This window comes from Nilaparvata lugens, chromosome 3 (assembly GCF_014356525.2).
Source record: "Nilaparvata lugens isolate BPH chromosome 3, ASM1435652v1, whole genome shotgun sequence".
NCBI classification, from domain to species: Eukaryota; Metazoa; Arthropoda; class Insecta; order Hemiptera; family Delphacidae; genus Nilaparvata; species Nilaparvata lugens.
Window position 1 is genome coordinate 78,304,010 of NC_052506.1, and position 17,350 is coordinate 78,321,359.

The window sequence follows — 17,350 nt, forward strand, 5'->3', positions numbered from 1 at the left end:
CATCGCGCCTCCTCAGGTGTGCATCCAGCTAAAGTTTGTCATGAGATGCATTACACTATTTGGCGGTACGAAGTTCACAGGGCCAGCTAGTTATGAATATATTGTCTCATTTAATTCTTATCTTGAATGACAAGACTTTAGAATGATAAAACATCACTTTCATAAAAAATAACCTCGCTTCAATTAAAAATGCACGGTACTATGCAACTCAAGTCGAGGCTCGACCAACATGTCGAGTCGACGCTCGACTCAGTCTCACAGTCGTGAGGTCGCGGAGACTAGAGTCGACTGGTTTGAGTGTCACCATTTGAAAACACATGCTGCGTAAAGAAGAGACTAGAGTTGCAGTCTCTTCTCGACTTGAGTCGCGTGAGTTGAGCCAAAAAAGACTGGGTACACTCAATCGCCACAATGGTTCACTAGAGACAATCGTGTGCTTCAAAAATCAGAAGTTCTGATTCTTCCATGGAGATCATTGATTCGATCATTATCTCCTGGTCTATAATATAATAAAGAAAAGAATTGGCTTATACACGTACGGGATGGGAAAATCACGAATGACGCATCATCACGTCTGAACTACTGGACTGATTACCTTCAAATTTTGCATATAGATTCTCAATTTACCGAGGATGGTTATAGGCCTATTTTTAATTGTTCAAGACTTCAGTAGGTCAATTGGACCCTTGCGGATCACGGGTTACCTGCTATTATCTATGATAAAGTGATGCTTGAGGGCATGATGGATGAATTCAAGATGTGATGACGTCACGTCACACATCATGTATGTGTCGATGAGTGGGGAGTGTCTGCTTGCCAGACCAGGGCGTCCATGTTTTGCTCGATGTTGAATTCAACGCCTTACCGGCGCCGAAACCTGTTGCTTCAACACAGCAGTTGTTGGTCAAGGCAGCTTGCACCTCCTTCAACTCTGCTTCCAGCAACAATACCTACAAACAGAAACATATTTCACAGTAAATAAGCATTTATTATTTCATAATAATTATGAAAACAACTATTTTATAAATAAAAGAAAGTAACCCTTAATTCATAGATTTAAAGAAAACATTTCTTCTCTTATTATAAATAAATTGGTATTATTATATAGAAGGAATTATGATATGGAATAGTAGATATTTCTGAATAATTCAGAAATATATACTATTCTATATAATAATTCCTTCTATATAATAATACCAATTTATTTCTTCTTAAGAGAAGAAATTTGTTTTTTTAATAAGAAATTTATTTATAATAAGAGAAGAAATAAATTGGTATTATTATATAGAATAGTAGATATTTCTGAATTATTCAGAAATATCTACTATTCTATATCATAATTCCTTCTATATAATAATACCAATCTATTTATAATAAGAGAAGAAATGTTTTCTTTAAATGTATAAATTCAGGGCTACTTTCTTTCATTTATAAAATAGAATTATAGTACCCTTTGAAATTAATAAAATAATAGTTTAAGAATACTGATTATAACAACTAGTTTCAGTGTTCACACCAACTAAAAAGATCTAGTGTGGCCCACTCACACAACTTTCCTTGCCGTTATGAAAATTGATCACCTGACGCTAGTGTTCACGCGCATCTCAAGTCTACTATTCAAAAATCTGAGCCAGCTGGTGACAGGACAATTACGATGGAGACACACGAGATCTGCTATCTCTTCATAGTGAATCATTTAATAGAATCAACATTTGCCAATAGTTTGCAATATTGAACAATCATATTTTCTTGAATTTCGAGCTTATTTTCAATTTCAGGTGAAAATGTTACTGAACATAAATTGTAGAGATTTTCATGCTGAATCTTTACCACTTGAATTTTCTGTTAAAATTGTATCTGAAGCCTGATAATTGGGAACCTAGAATCAAACTTTGCATAGATTAGCTCCTGAAATTTTTACAGATATGGGACTTGTGGCAGTTGATAGATCTTATCAATGACTATATTAGGTATAAATTTGATCAAAATCGTTGGAGTCGTTTTCGAGAAAATCGCGAAAACCCCTGTTTTTGACAACATTTTTGTCATTCTAGCCGCCATCTTGAATTGCATTTGATCGAAATTGTTCGTGTCGGATACTTATAGTGTAAGGACCTTAAGTTCCAAATTTCAAGTCATCCCGTTAATTGGGAGATGAGATATCGTGTACACAGACGCACATACACTCATACACACACACACACATCACTTTTTTTGACTCAGGGGATCCTGAAACATATAGAAATTTAGAAATTGGGGTACCTTAATTTTTTCGGAAAGCAATACTTTCCTTACCTATGGTAATAGGGCAAGGAAAGTAATATAGCAAAATATAACTAGAATATAACAAAACTATTGGTGAACGTTTATTTGAAATTTATTTTTAAAACCTGTCGATGGTGTGAACACTCAAACTAGTTGTTATAATTTGTATTATTTATCTATTATTTTATTAATTTCAAAGGGTGCTATAATTCTATTTTATAAATAAAAAAAGAGAAGAAATGTTTGTCGCTTTCCACAAAAATTAGACACTATATCACAGTGATCAAACCATCGATGCTCTATGCCAGTGAGACACTGAACCTTAACAGGAATGCCGATTTGGAAAATTTGAAGGAGGAAAGGAAAATAATAAGAAAAGTTTTTGGTCCAACATTAACTGAAAACGGTTATAGATTACAAAAAATAAATTAGTTGAGCAACATTCAAATATTGTAAAAGACATGAAGAAAAGACGTCTTAAATTCTTTGGTCATATCATGAGGCTTTCTGATCATAGAAAAATTTAAATAAATTCAACCATATGAAATATGAGAATAACATTTGTGAGGTACCTTCCGAGTAGCATCATAAACGAGACGGATACGGTAAGGTTTAAAACTGAGTTGAAAAAGTACCTAATAGGGTTAGAAACTTATAGTTTTGAAGATCTTTATCAGGGGAAATGGGAATGCCTTGGCTGTTATTGTTGTATCTTTTTTGTTGTTTATTTCTGTGCAAGTGAACATCAGATCATGCATGAGCCGTGAAACAAAATCAAGTGCCGCCATTGAAACACGTTGTGACTTGTTTGTAGCTGCAACCAGAAAGTGCAAGTGTTCAGTGTGAGAGATACTATTGCTCTTTCTAGATTTGTTTTCTCATGCATAAACAAGATTGCATTTGTACACATACGTATTCAATGTGATCACACTCTTATGCCCCACGAATACGAGCATTTCACCATCTTTATCAGTTGATGCTATGCTTATTATATCTGTATTCGTACAGATACAGATATAATAAGCATATCATCAGCTGCTAATGAAAAGCGAAATGCACGTGTTAGTGACGCATAAGTCTGTACGCACTTTAAGAGCTAACTCCCGGTTGCACAAAAGTTTGTTAAATTTTAACCGTGATTGAATGCAAATATAACCAATCACAGAAGCCTCCTTCTAAGAAAACCTCCTTCTCCGATTGGTTATCGTGGAATTTAATCATGATTCAAATACATCAGGCTTTTGTACAACCGGGCCTAAGACAATTTTATGTATATTCTGCAGTTCCAGTTCATATTTCTATTCTTCTTTGCCAAAACAGCCGTCTTTTAAAAATAATTTCTAATCCGGTTCTTGATGTACAGTTTGTAGAACTGTCAATTGCCAAAAAATAACAGATAAGACCAATCATAACCCACAATAGAGGGATTAGTATTGTAGGAGAATTGTCAAACTAATGGTCGTTTTTCCAAGAGTTATTTTAAACATTAACCCCATTTAATCAATGTATGGACGAATTTATTATATGTTTCAATTGAATGAACTGATAGTTTAAACTGGAGAAGCCTAGCAATGGTTTAAAAAACATCCCACAGCGTGGGTTGCTTTTCGTGGATTAGCGTGGGTCTACTTCGCGGCGGGCCTTTGTATTCCAGTTATTCGACCACTAACTCTACTAGTGAAAACCAGGTTTTACGAAGAAATTAAATAGAGATTTGTTTAAATATAAAGAAAATAAAAATCTCAGTACCCTTTTTTTGAAATATTTTATCACAACATGTTTCGGACATTTATGAAATGGCATAAATGTCCGAAACATGTTGTGATAAAATATTTCAAAAAAAGGGTACTGAGATTTTTATTTTCTTTATATTTATATTACAAGTAGCCCTATACAGAAAAGAGATTTGTTTATTTACAATTGAATAGTCTGAACTTTAATTATCCAAAAATGGGATATTCTTGTGGACTTAGTTCTTCAAATGTCATACTATATGATATAAGTTTCAACTTTCGAATTTAGAAGATAGAATTCTTACTTGAATTAACTCACCTTGGCTTTCAAGGCATGGGTTTGAGCGTCAGCTTTTTCCTTCTCAACTTTCTGCAAGTAAGAGAGACAGAATTATTGTAATGGAGTGAGAGAGAAACTACACAAAATTATAATTAGAAGTCATACTGATCTTGCCTATTGTAATGCCTATAGTGAGGTCCACGTTATAATGGCAGTGGAGAAAGATAGGAGAAAAACGTTGCCGAACCTCTGTCTTGTCAATGCCTTCTATAGACGGTAGCTGATACAGGTTTATTGATGTAATTGACCGAACGTAGTGAGGTCTATGTTGTAACTCGATTTTCTTTTGTCTGTATGTATGTATGTAACGCATTTACGGCCAAACGCATTGATAGAATTCAATGAGATTAGGCAGGAATATTCCTTTTTCAACTGCGCGTAGATGTATACACAAGGTTATTTTGAAATTTCGCATTTCAAGGTTACTAGTAGTTCTGTGAAAAGTAGACCTCACGCAGTTATAACGACGTCCCAAACCATAAGCACATCCACACTGATACACTAACTATTTATTTGATCAGACCATGCTTACACAAGATTTAATTATCATATAACGCTTTCCGGAATTTAGCGCGAGAAAACCGGAAGACATCTAGGCGCCCTGACGAGCTGTTATAAGTTCTTTGCATCCTATTTAATAGTGCATGAAAATTGCATTCAATGAGGCATGCAATTTATAGTCTACACAGCTGCTAATTTTTTACCAAGTTACATTGAGATATTGAATCGCATGCGTCATGGCATGCAATTTATAGTCAACTCGACAGCTGATTTATGATGAATAATTCCATAGTCTGATTTTTACTCTAATATTGACGTATGAAGAAGGCTCCTTTTTCCTTTTATATTATCCTAGAAATGCAAAATTTCCAAAAACCTTGTATATACGTCGACGCGCAATTAAAAAAGGAACATACCTGTCAAATTTCATGAAAATCTATTACCGCGTTTCGCCGCGAATGCGCAACATATAAACATTTAAACATTAAGAGAAATGCCAAACCGTCGACTTGAATCTTAGACCTCACTTCGCTCGGTCAACTATGAAAAGAAAAGAAAAGGAATTCCTCCATACTCCGATATCACTATATTATATCATCTTCTCTGAAGGAAGGATTAATCAGACTATAGAATTATTCATAATCAATCAGCTGACAAGTGAATTATTCTTTGCATGCATTACACAGATGTCTGGAGAAGCCGTGTCTATTTATATAAGGTCTATGGTTTCAATATTTTGTTTTGCATTCATGGTATTATTATGCGTGTCCATCAGTACCAATATTCTCACATTTAAAAAAAACAACAAATTTAATAGGTGATTAAAAATAATTAAATGCTGAAGGAATTATAATATTTTTGATTGAAAAAAAAATCAATTTTTAAATATTTGAGAAATAATATTTTCATCAGATGGAAAGATTATCACGGAACTGGATGAATTTTATCATTTATGTAATACAAATTCAAACGTGAAATGAGTTTGTGAACATTTCAAACAGGTGACATCAGATACTTGTGGATGAGAAAACTGCGTGAGGTCTACTGTTCACAGAACTACTAGTATTAACTGTTCATTCTCGTTTAAAATAATCAATTATATTTTATTAAACGAGCCATTATTTTTTTCCAATTCATAATTGAGATGAAATGTTTTGTCAATTAATTATCAATTACACATTGTTAAAAGACGATCTGGCAACAGAGCAAAGCGAGAAAGAGATAGCGCTATCCGCTTTGTTAAATGATAGACAAGGATAGCAATACCATTGCTAATCAAACACTGCCATTATAACGTGGACCTCACTATAGTTTGCTTGGTCGCGTTGGTCTTGTCATCCACACTGCAATGTGTGACCAGTGCCCAATCAACGCCAGCGGTAGCCAGCGACATATCCATGATGGAAATTGAAAATATTAACTAACATGAACACAATAAAAACTTTAAAAAAGTGACGCAATAATAATTGATGATATTTAGGTCTATAGCAACTCAATTACACAGAAAAGCAGCAGAGCAGACGACAAAACAGGGAACAGCATGCATTTCAATATTTCAATTTCATTTATTGCCAATTGGAATATTCAAAACATATTACAAAATCTTTATAATATGACATATCATTAAAAATATAATTACATAAGCATAATTACTCATACATATACTTGAATAAAATTAAAATAAGATATAAAATCTAGGCATCACCAGCAAAAAGAAAATCTTTGCCCGCTGGTGAGTGTTGCAAAACAGTAAAAGAAAAACATAATATTTCGAAATAATGCAGAAAGTTAAAGTTAAATTTAACTAATAATTACAAAACTTTATAAAAGCAGAATCATAAAAATCAAACAAATATTGTGCAGAGAAAATACTATAAAATGAAAATAAAATAATCTAAATTAAATTGCTATATTTAGGGTAAAGAAATATTCCCTCTTAATCCACTCATTGACGCTCTTTTTACTAATTTTGAAATCCAAGTCAAAAGGTATTGCATTGATCAGTTAACTGCTTGTATTGCATTGTTTGACAAGAGTGTAGATGGGTGGTTTGCCAGCGCTGGCCTTCATTGGCCTTCACTCGACAAAAATCGGAGCAACGGCCAACGATGGCCAATGAAGGCGAGCGCTGGAAAACCACCCATCCACACTCTGGAGCTGGTCGTCATTTGTACGCGTTGGGCCAAGGTGTGGATGCGTCATAAGACTGAAACCCACAGAGTGTAACTATGGACTATGTGTACCTATTTAGTTTAGTTATTAGTTTTGAAGTGGAAATTGGACTTTTTAAAGTGAAAAGTGAAATCTTAACCTCATTCTTTTCTGAAACTTTTATTTTTAAAAATTTGGGAGAAGACAGTTTTGGGCTATGCCTGTTGTCTTCTCCCAATCATATTATATATTATTATTATTATGATTTGTGATTGTCAATGAAATAAGTAAATAAATAAATAACCTCATCTAAATTTGGAAGAGGAATAGCACAAGGTTACCTTATTCTTTTTGATGGTGTACTTGAATTAATAAAGAATAAAGTGACACTTATAACATATGTGTGAGGTGACAGATCATATAAAGTGCTTATACAACATTTAGACTCCAGACAAATGTGATATTAATTCAGTTAAATTCTACAATATTGGAATCCAATCTAACGAATTTCTCTTGCTTGGAATATAAATTTTGTCATATTAAATAAAAAGACTAAGAAATTGTCAAAAACAACATATTTTATTGAAAGTTAGAAAGACCGGTTTCGGTTGTTACACCATTGTCAATCTCTGATAACCTCTCAATAAAATCTGTGGTTTTTGACAATTTCAATACTCGTTTTATTTAATACGAATAATTTCCACAATATTAACTTCTCAACGACACTGTTGTATAACAACATATGTTTTGAATTTTTTATTACTGTTACTAAGTCTCCAAACAAACTCATTCCAATTCGAAACCTGTATAGTTCAAGTTATTAAAAAACCTTTCTTAAGGTATTAAATACTTATGTCGTGTTTACTCTCATTCCTATTACTTACACAAATAGTTCTCATATCAAATTGAAATCTGTAAAATTAAAAATTAAAAACTGCTTACACATCTGACTTATGTTTAGAAAAATAAGCAATGTTAAGAATTCTTTCTTACAAAAATACTAATGAGATAAATATAATCACACAAACATTAATTTAATTACAATGAAGAACGATTCTAGCATTTTTAGATAGAGAAAAACATACCAAAGTTTCCATCTCAGTCTGTTCCATTTGTAGAGAGTTCTGCAGCAAATCGATTGTTTCTTGTTGATTGGTTATCTGAAAACGATTACAAATTCTAGATAAAAATTTTATAATACAGAGTGATCGAAAAATCGCGCATATCAATACGCACATCATATAGGATAAGGAAGTAGTAAAATGCATTTCACAAACTTCATTTTTCTCTAGCAGGTAACCCGTGCTCCACAATGGTCTATTTTAAAACTTGACGTAATAAAATCTTGAAGAATTGAAAATAGGCCTATAACCATACCCAGTTAATTAAGAATGTATATGCAAAATTTCAAGTTAAACAGTCCAGTAGTTCAGACGTGATGATGCGTCAAACATAATTGTCCTATCCAGTACGTGTGTAGCCAGCTCTTTCCTTTATTATAGTATAGATTAGTACATGTATATAAAAATTATTAACATTTTTACAACAAATGCTCAAAATGGCTGCCTTTTCCAGTAATTCATGCACGAACTTATTTTATCATGTTTGATGACACTTTTTAGCACGTTTACATTGATGTTGACCCAGTGTGTTCATCCAGCGTGTGTCGCATGTTTTTATAAATTATTTCTTCAAGGAAACTCCACAGTAAATTGGTTTATTTATCCCACTTAACCCTACTTTTACCCCACAGAGGTAAAACTCTGCCCTTGATAAAACGACATGCTCACAAAGCTGTAAACTCAGTAACACTACAGACTAAAGCTGCGTTTACACCAAATCCTTAATAGATAATATAATCCTTAAGAAAACTTATAGATTCTATTAGATTGAACATAACTTATCATACACATTGATATGGCGGAAGGCGTGGCTCGTTCATCAATTGGGCTAGTCAGTCGGGTCGAGCGAGGGGTTTGTTACCACTGTCTGAAAAAAATGGCTTTTGGTGGCCCTGAAAAGGGACCAAGATTGTTGCTGGTGGCCCTAAAAGGGACCAAGGCAGGCTAGATGTTTAGTAGTCGTCGACTGGCGCGATACCACGCCGCGCGAGGGTCCCGGGCAGGTCCGTCTGGTGCGAGAGCAGGCCGGCAGGGGCTCAAGTCAATGGTTCGCAGTCTCCACTCTGGTTTACCCGGGCTACGGAGAGGGCTGACCGGGTGATCTACTAGCCAGAGGTCGTGCCGAATCTCCGCCGGGAGGACCTCCTCGACCACTTCCTCGTTTAGAAGGGGCCTTCGGTCAAACCCCGGGCAGGCAGGGTCGTAGGCTTCCGCTGCACACACTCCGATGTCGGTTCGGCACCCAACCCGCGCATCCAGAACCGCGCGCCAGTTGTTAGGCTGGGGCGCTAAGTCTTGGGGCGCAGCTGGCGCGGCGGTGTACAGCCTCAGCCTCTCCTCCACCTGGCGAAGCCGACGTAGGGCCCTCCTCTTCTGGATTCGGCGGCCGGCTCGGTTCCTCCTAGGCATCGGCTGGGTAGTAGACAAGGAAGACACCTCAGGTTGCGGTTAGTCTCGCCGTGGTTCCCTCATTGGCCTGCTCGCTGCTCTGCTCCTGGTCTCGGTAGTGGTCTCGGCTGGTAGTGGTCTTGGTAGTGGTCTCGGCTGGTGGTCTCTCTGGCTCTTCAGTGGAAGGCTGCTAGTGAGCAAGTGCTATCGAGGGTAGGAGAGCCCCTTTTATTCACAGTCCCCGAGTTCACCTGCGCTGCTATTGGCCGGCGGTGCTCGGCCAATAGAAACGCAGGAACGGTGGCGGCGACTGAGGCGCACCCTGGTGGCGGGTGGGTCAACCACTCATTTGGTTGATGCGTGGCGTGGGGAGCAGAGCAGAGCGGCAGGCTGAAAGGTAGCGAACGCGAGGGAGGTATCAATTCCCCCCCCCCCCCGTTTGAGGTAGCCACGGCGAGAATTTATTGATTGCAAAAAACAAGATACAATGTTTACAAAATATACAAAAGTGCCATTGGGCGATAATTTTACAGAAGTGAGACCAGAAGGGTCTCCCCCAACAGGTGGGTTGTGGTCAATAATTACAGAAATAAGACCAGAAGGGTCTCCCCCAACAGGTGGGTTGTTATTCCAAGAGATGTTGCTGGTCGGTGGTTGGAGCCGGGCGTAGTTGAGTCTTGTACACCTTGATGGTCTCGTTGTCACGGGTGATCCAGTAGACAGCTCCTTGGTTGTGGGCGACCGTATATGGTCCCTTCCATCTGGGTGCTAGGCCCGCGTGGAATTTCTGAGCCTTGTTTGAGAGTTGATGATTCCGTGTGAGCACCTGGTCGCCGATCTGGTAACGAGGCTGTGTCTCGGCTATCGGGTCTCCCTTCCTATTGAGATAATTTTCTTGGTTCAACACGGCTTCGCGTTGGATTGCGGTTAGCGTGTGTAGACGCTGGTTAATATGGTCTTTGTGCGGTTCGAGTTGATTTTCGGGCCAGTGGCTCCATTCCCCTGGCCGTGGAAGGGTTTGGCCAAACAGGATTTGACTGGGGCTGTATCTTGTTGCCGTGTTCTGTCGATTTCGCAGGGTGAATAGCACGGATGGTAGTTGGTTCTCCCATTCTTGGTGTTGTTCTTGTAGGCGGATCCGTAGTCCCTTCTTGAGTTCCTGGTTCCTTCTCTCGGTAGGGTTGGCTCGGGGGTGATAAATTGGCGTGGTGTAGTGTAAGACTCCCCATTTGAGGCAGAGTTCGTTCCATAGTTTCCCGTAAACTGAGTGCCATTGTCGGAGAGTAGGATTTTTGGGTATCCCCATCTGGGAAACAGGTGCGTATCCATCGTGCGGCCAATCGTGTTGGCGTCGCCGTGAGGCAGCGGGTAGGCTTCTATCCACCTGGAGAAAGAATCAGTGATGACCAATATGAATCGATTTCTTCGCTTGGAGAGTGGGTAGGGGCCCATCAGATCGAGACATACGGTTCCCATGGTCTAGTAGACCGTCGCGGTCGTTGCGTAGGTTCGTGATTCCGGTTGTACGCTTTTGAGCAGCTACACAGCAGGCAATTTTGTACGTACGCGGTTATCTGCGCCTTCATACGGGGCCAAGTGTAGTATGTAGCGATGTTTCGGTAGGTTTCGGCGTAGCCTGGATGTCCCATTAGATCATCGTCGTGATAGCGGAACAGTAGCCAGGTGCGAAAGTTGGGCGGTATGACTATTCGCCAACCGTCGCGTGTCTTCTTCTCCCAGAGTCGGTTGTGTAGGCGGTAACTGGTGAGGAATACTTGATCAGTTCCTGGTTGATCCTCCAACGGTCGGGGTTCGATCTCCATCCATCGTTGCACCTGCGCGTTGATCTGGTCGTCTGTGGCCTGTGCTTTCCGAATCTCTTCTAACAGTTCAGTTTCGGTTGCGATGCTTGCTAGCGTAGCGGGTTCACTGGTGACTGGCAGGATGTCGGGAGGCATGGTTCGTTCTAGTTGTTGACTGGTCTCCTCAACTTTTTCGTTGTCGGGTTGCCATGACAGTGCGTCGGCGAACTGATTCTCTTTACCCGGGCAGTGTTCTAGGGTGAAGTCAAATTCTTGTAGGAGCAGGGCCCATCGAGTGAGTTTGGCGCGGCTCTCCTTTGCAGTTTGTAACCAGGTAATCACCTTATTGTCGGTACAGAGTATGAATGGCCTGCCTTCCAGGTAAGGGGGATATCGCTTTATTGCCCAGACAACCGCAAGGCACTCTTGTTCGTTACTGTGATACTGTTGTTCTGTGTGGTTCAGCTTGGCACTGGCATATGCGATCACCTTACGGTCATTGTTGATTTCTTGGTATAGGACAGCCCCTATACCGACCTTGCTGGCGTCTGTCTGTAGGATGAAGGTCTTGGAGAAATCTGGTCGACAGAGTGGTTGGATGTTGGCGGTCAATGCTTGTAGGCAGCAGAAAGCTGTCTCTTCTGTTGGTGACCATTTCCATCGCGTCTTCGTGCTAAGTAGCTCAGACAGAGGCGCACAAACGTCAGCGGCGTTGGGTAAAAATTCTTGTAGCCAGCCGACTACTCCGAGAAATTCTCGCAGTTTCTTTCTGGTGGTGGGTGGTTGGGCAGAAGTCACAGCTAGGATAGCCTGCGGTTTTGCTTGGTTGCCCTCGGAGGTGATTATGTGACCAAGGTATTCAAGTTGCTTGCGGCCGATCTGGCATTTTGCTGCTGAGACAGAGAGATTGTATAGATTTAACCGTTCAAACACTTTGGCTAAGTGGAGTAAGTGTTCTTCCCAGGTATCCGAGTACACAATGATGTCGTCGAGATAAGCGTAGCAGAACTTGTCGACGTATCCACTCAGTACCTTGTTCATCATGGATTGGAAGCAGCTGGGTGCATTTCGTAGGCCGAAAGGCATGACCTTAAATTGTAGCTTTTCGCCGTAGGGAGTGGTGAAGGCCGTGTAAGGTCGAGACTGGGGTGCGAGTGGTACCTGCCAGTATCCCATCCGTAGGTCGAGTGAGCTGAATATTTTTGAAGTTCCCAGGCTTCGAATGACGTCCTGTAGGGTCATCTGCGGTGCCGTGGCTGGAACGGTGATGGAATTCAGCCATCGGTAATCGATGCAGAACCGTGATGTGCCGTCCTTCTTGGGGACAACGACGATTGGAGAGTTGTAAGGCGAATCACTGGCTTCTACCAGGTTGCGTTCCTTGAGGGCGGCAACTTCGGACTCGATAATTTGCAGTTTCTCCCGTGAGTATCGGTAAGGCCGCTGGCTGCGTATTTCTGAGCTGTTGAGTTGAATTGTCATGGTGGCGGCCGTGGTGATGGAGGGTGGCATCTGCTCCATGAACAATTTTGCGTGTTGTTGCAGTAATACTGTTAACCGTCGGTGCTGGTCGCTGGGCGTGTCTTCTAGTAACTTGTCAACCAGGTGAGTGTCCATCTCTACTGAGACTGGTGGTTGCGCTATCCAGAAGATTGTGTCTCGCTGCGTCTTGCCGTAGATTAGCCTGTCTTGCTCAAAGTCAAGCACTGCCTTATTCTCCCGAAACCATGGTCGTCCCAAGATGATGTCTTCGCGTAGGTCAGGTAGACCTAGGAAGGGAATATTTTGAATGTGCTGTTGGATCTGGAGTTCCAGATGTCCTTGTATGGCCGTTTCGCAGCTAGTGGGACAGTTGGCCAGCAGTACAGGTAGCTTCAGCGGTTGGATCCGTGTACCGTGGTCGAGGTGGGCAGCTCTCACGAAGTTGTGCGTTGCGGCTGAATCGAGTAGAGCGTGTAGTTGTTTACCCGCGAGGATGACAGGGATCCGGGGTAGAGTCTGTCCGTCTATCTGGATCACGGCTAGGTTCGGTGCTTGGCTGGGCGGAGGGCTGGTGATGTGGTTGTTGACTACTGGGGCGGCAGTGTTGGTGACCTTGTCGGTGACTGCGGCTGGGGCAGTGTTGGTGACCTGGTGGCTGACTGCGGCTGGGGCAGTGTTGGTGACCTGGTGGCTGAATGCGGCTGGGTCAGTGTTGGTGACCTGGTGGCTGACTGCGGCGGGGCAGTGTTGGTGACTCCGTCCATGACAGCGACCCCGGTAGGTGGCGGGTGCGTGTGGGTCACAGTTGCATGTTCCTCCCCAGGCTGGTGGTCGATGACGCGCTCATCGGCTGGTGATGCTGTCCTCTCGCGGGCCAGTAGAGGCGCGGCTGCTGGGTGCTGTGGAGAGTCTCTGTCAGCCGGGAAGAGCAAGGGGTCTTCGGTGACATTGGAAGGAGACTTAGCGACGCTAGCAGGGTCTATGGTGGCGTGACGGGTAGGCGATCGATCCGTTGTGAGTGAGACGGTCATGAGTGACGGCTGGGTGGTTGACGCGCAAGGGTGTGCCGGACGCGGTTGCTGTTGTGAGACGGTGACCCGGGTGACGACTGGTACTGGGTCATTCTTGATAGCCCATGGAGGTGCGGCTGCTAGGTACCGTGGAGAGTCTCCGTCAGCCGAGAAGAGCGAGGGGTCTTCGGTGACGTTGGAAGGAGGCTTGGTGACGCTGGCAGGATCCACGGTGGCGTGACCAAGGAATGACTGGCTGGCCGGTTCGGTGACGGTTATCGCTTGTAGTTGGGGTGGTGACCTGCGAGGCTGGCGCTGCGGGTCTTGCACCTCATCGTTAGTGTAGTGGACTCCTACTTTCCGTGCTGGAGGGGTGGAGTCCGAGTCTCTCCAGTATCGCCGTTTCCCTGCCGTTTCTTCGCGAGTTCTGGGCAGTCGCGATGAAAATGCTTGGCCGGGCAGTAATGACACTGAGGAAGCTGGTTGTAGTTGAACCTCGGCGGCGGCTCTCGATGGGGTGGCCCTGCGGGTGCCGTAGGTTGAGGCAGCTTATATTTTGGTCGACTGTTGAGGTCGGTTTCCAGGTCGTTGGCGATCATGATCAGCTCTTCATAGATCGTGGGACAAGCAGCTCGAACTAGGGTGCGAAGCTCGGAACTCAGCTGACCGATGAGCAGGGCGATCACCTCGTCTTCAGCCAGGTTGGTTCCTAAGCGCTGCTGTAGTTGGAGCTTCTGACGGATGAATCGCTCCACTGGCTGGTTCGGTTTGTGGGTGGTGCCATAAAATTCCGTGTGAGCGGCTGCGATGGGCTCCCGAGAAATGGGCCTGAAGTCAGTCACGGAACTGTTCCCAGGTGGTGACGAATTCTCCGTAGTCTCTCCACCAGGCGGCGGCGTCGTCTTGTAGTTGCGCTTTTAGAAGCATGACCCAGGTATAGCTGGGAATGTGGTGACCCTGTAGCAGCTCGGTGCACTGTCGCATGAAGGTGATGGGGTCTTCATGGAGCTTGCCGCGGAAGAACGGTAGCAGGGTCGCTATGCTGGTCAGCTGGCTGAGGTTGCCGGTGTAGCTGATGGCTGGAGCCGGTAAGTTGGCCATGTTGCTGGTTGCGGTAGTGGCGTGACTAGAGGTTGACGGTGGAGCAGGCAGGTTGACGGTCAGCGCGCTGGGTTGCAGGGTGGTTGGTCGAGCGGGCTCGCTGGTGAAGGCGGGTGGCTGCATTGCCCCGGTTTCGCTGGTGGAAGCGGGCGGCTGCGTCGTGCTGCTGTCGGTTTGACCGGTGGTCTGTGCAGGCCAGCCGGCGAATGTAGACTCGGTGTGTTGGCTGGTTGACTGCATCGAATCTTCGGTGGTCGTATCTCCACTGTCTCCGGCTCCGGTTCTAGTCGCTACCATGTTCAGGTGTTATGGGCGCCACTGGGAAATTGCCTGTTCCCAGACAGGTATTCTGAATTGAAAGATTCAGAGACACATTTTGTTGAAAGAAAATAAGTTTGAATTTTTTTGTGTGAAAAATTCAAGACATACATTTAGATGAAAAATTTAAGACATACATTTAGTTGAAAATTTAGGTTGACATTTTGTTTGAAAAAAAAGTTTTGACAGTGGTAACGGGTTACTGTATCTCCATACAGTGAGTGGCCCCACGTTGGCAGGTGCCAATAATTGATATAGCAGAAGGCGTGGCTCGTTCATCAATTGGGCTAGTCAGTCGGGTCGAGCGAGGGGTTTGTTACCACTGTCTGAAAAAAATGGCTTTTGGTGGCCCTGAAAAGGGACCAAGATTGTTGCTGGTGGCCCTAAAAGGGACCAAGGCAGGCTAGATGTTTAGTAGTCGTCGACTGGCGCGATACCACGCCGCGCGAGGGTCCCGGGCAGGTCCGTCTGGTGCGAGAGCAGGCCGGCAGGGGCTCAAGTCAATGGTTCGCAGTCTCCACTCTGGTTTACCCGGGCTACGGAGAGGGCTGACCGGGTGATCTACTAGCCAGAGGTCGTGCCGAATCTCCGCCGGGAGGACCTCCTCGACCACTTCCTCGTTTAGAAGGGGCCTTCGGTCAAACCCCGGGCAGGCAGGGTCGTAGGCTTCCGCTGCACACACTCCGATGTCGGTTCGGCATCCAACCCGCGCATCCAGAACCGCGTGCCAGTTGTTAGGCTGGGGCGCTAAGTCTTGGGGCGCAGCTGGCGCGGCGGTGTACAGCCTCAGCCTCTCCTCCACCTGGCGAAGCCGACGTAGGGCCCTCCTCTTCTGGGTTCGGCGGCCGGCTCGGTTCCTCCTAGGCATCGGCTGGGTAGTAGACAAGGAAGACACCTCAGGTTGCGGTTAGTCTCGCCGTGGTTCCCTCATTGGCCTGCTCGCTGCTCTGCTCCTGGTCTCGGTAGTGGTCTCGGCTGGTAGTGGTCTCTGGTAGTGGTCTCGGCTGGTGGTCTCTTCTGGCTCTTCAGTGGAAGGCTGCTAGTGAGCAAGTGCTATCGAGGGTAGCTTTGGTGTAAACGCAGCTTTAGTCTGAGTTTCTTTACAATTTTTACAATTTTCAATATTTTAATAGAGTATTTCCCAGTTATCAGTGATGGTTTGGTAAAATATTGTTATTTAATTTGGTTTTCAACTTATCTAAATTTTAAATTCCTAGTTTATATATTATATTTTGGACTCAAATTTGGACAAATATGAAGTGATAAACAATTAAACATAACCTATTTTTGGGCAATTTCTTTCTAAATTTGGGGAAGGAACAGTTTTGGGCTTTAAGCCTGTTGATCCTTCCACAATCATTCATAGTTGAGAATTATATTGTATTGTATAAATAGCTGAGTAGCCCCCTTTTATTCACAGTCCCCGAGTTCACCTGCGCTGCTATTGGCCGGCGGTGCTCGGCCAATAGAAACGCAGGAACGGGTGGCGGCGACTGAGGCGCACCCTGGTGGCGGGTGGGTCAACCGCTCATTTGGTTGATGCGTGGCGTGGGGAGCAGAGCAGAGCGGCAGGCTGAAAGGTAGCGAACGCGAGGGAGGTATCAACATGATAAACATGTGTTTGTCAAGTTCCGTTCAATCTAATAGAATCTATAAGGATTAAGTTATTAACAAAATGTAAATAACTTTGGTGTAAAGCCAGCTTTAATATGGTTAATATCCAGTTCAATGATCTCTAGATTGGTTGTAGGTACTATAATGTTGTGCTAGCTTGCAGAAGCCAGCATAGCTAATTCATGGAAACTACTATTTACAGCAAGCTTCATTCACATGTGGGCGACTTTTCAATATCTCTGTATAAAGTTCAGCTTAATCTCGTACTTGGAATGTTTGAAATGATAAGGATAGATCTTTTTTTTAAATATTGGAAGGCGGGAAACAAGATAACCCTAACTATTTATCCCCAAAGTGCATCCTGTTTTCATTTATTTAAAAAGGAAGAAGAGGAGAAGAGTGCCATAATATATTCACTTTCAATTAATCAAGATATAGAGAAAGTTGTTGTCTTGTAATTGAAATAAATGCTTATTTCTAGATGTTTTCAAATACTCGAGTTATGTCTATTTTAGTTGTTCAG

The 17,350-nt window shown here is 42.9% G+C and overlaps 1 protein-coding gene across 1 annotated transcript in view; it reads right to left on the minus strand.

The window, feature by feature from the left end:
- Positions 1 to 705: 705 nt before the first annotated feature.
- Positions 706 to 17,350, minus strand: part of LOC111055259 (girdin) — a 58,227-nt gene continuing 41,582 nt past the window's right edge. The window contains exons 16-18 of the mRNA XM_039424705.1: positions 8,076 to 8,150; positions 4,318 to 4,368; positions 706 to 950 (exon numbers count right to left, since the gene is read on the minus strand). Coding sequence (XP_039280639.1) covers positions 774 to 950; positions 4,318 to 4,368; positions 8,076 to 8,150 — 303 coding nt within the window. The 3' untranslated portion in view covers positions 706 to 773. The remainder of the gene's footprint in view (positions 951 to 4,317; positions 4,369 to 8,075; positions 8,151 to 17,350) is intronic.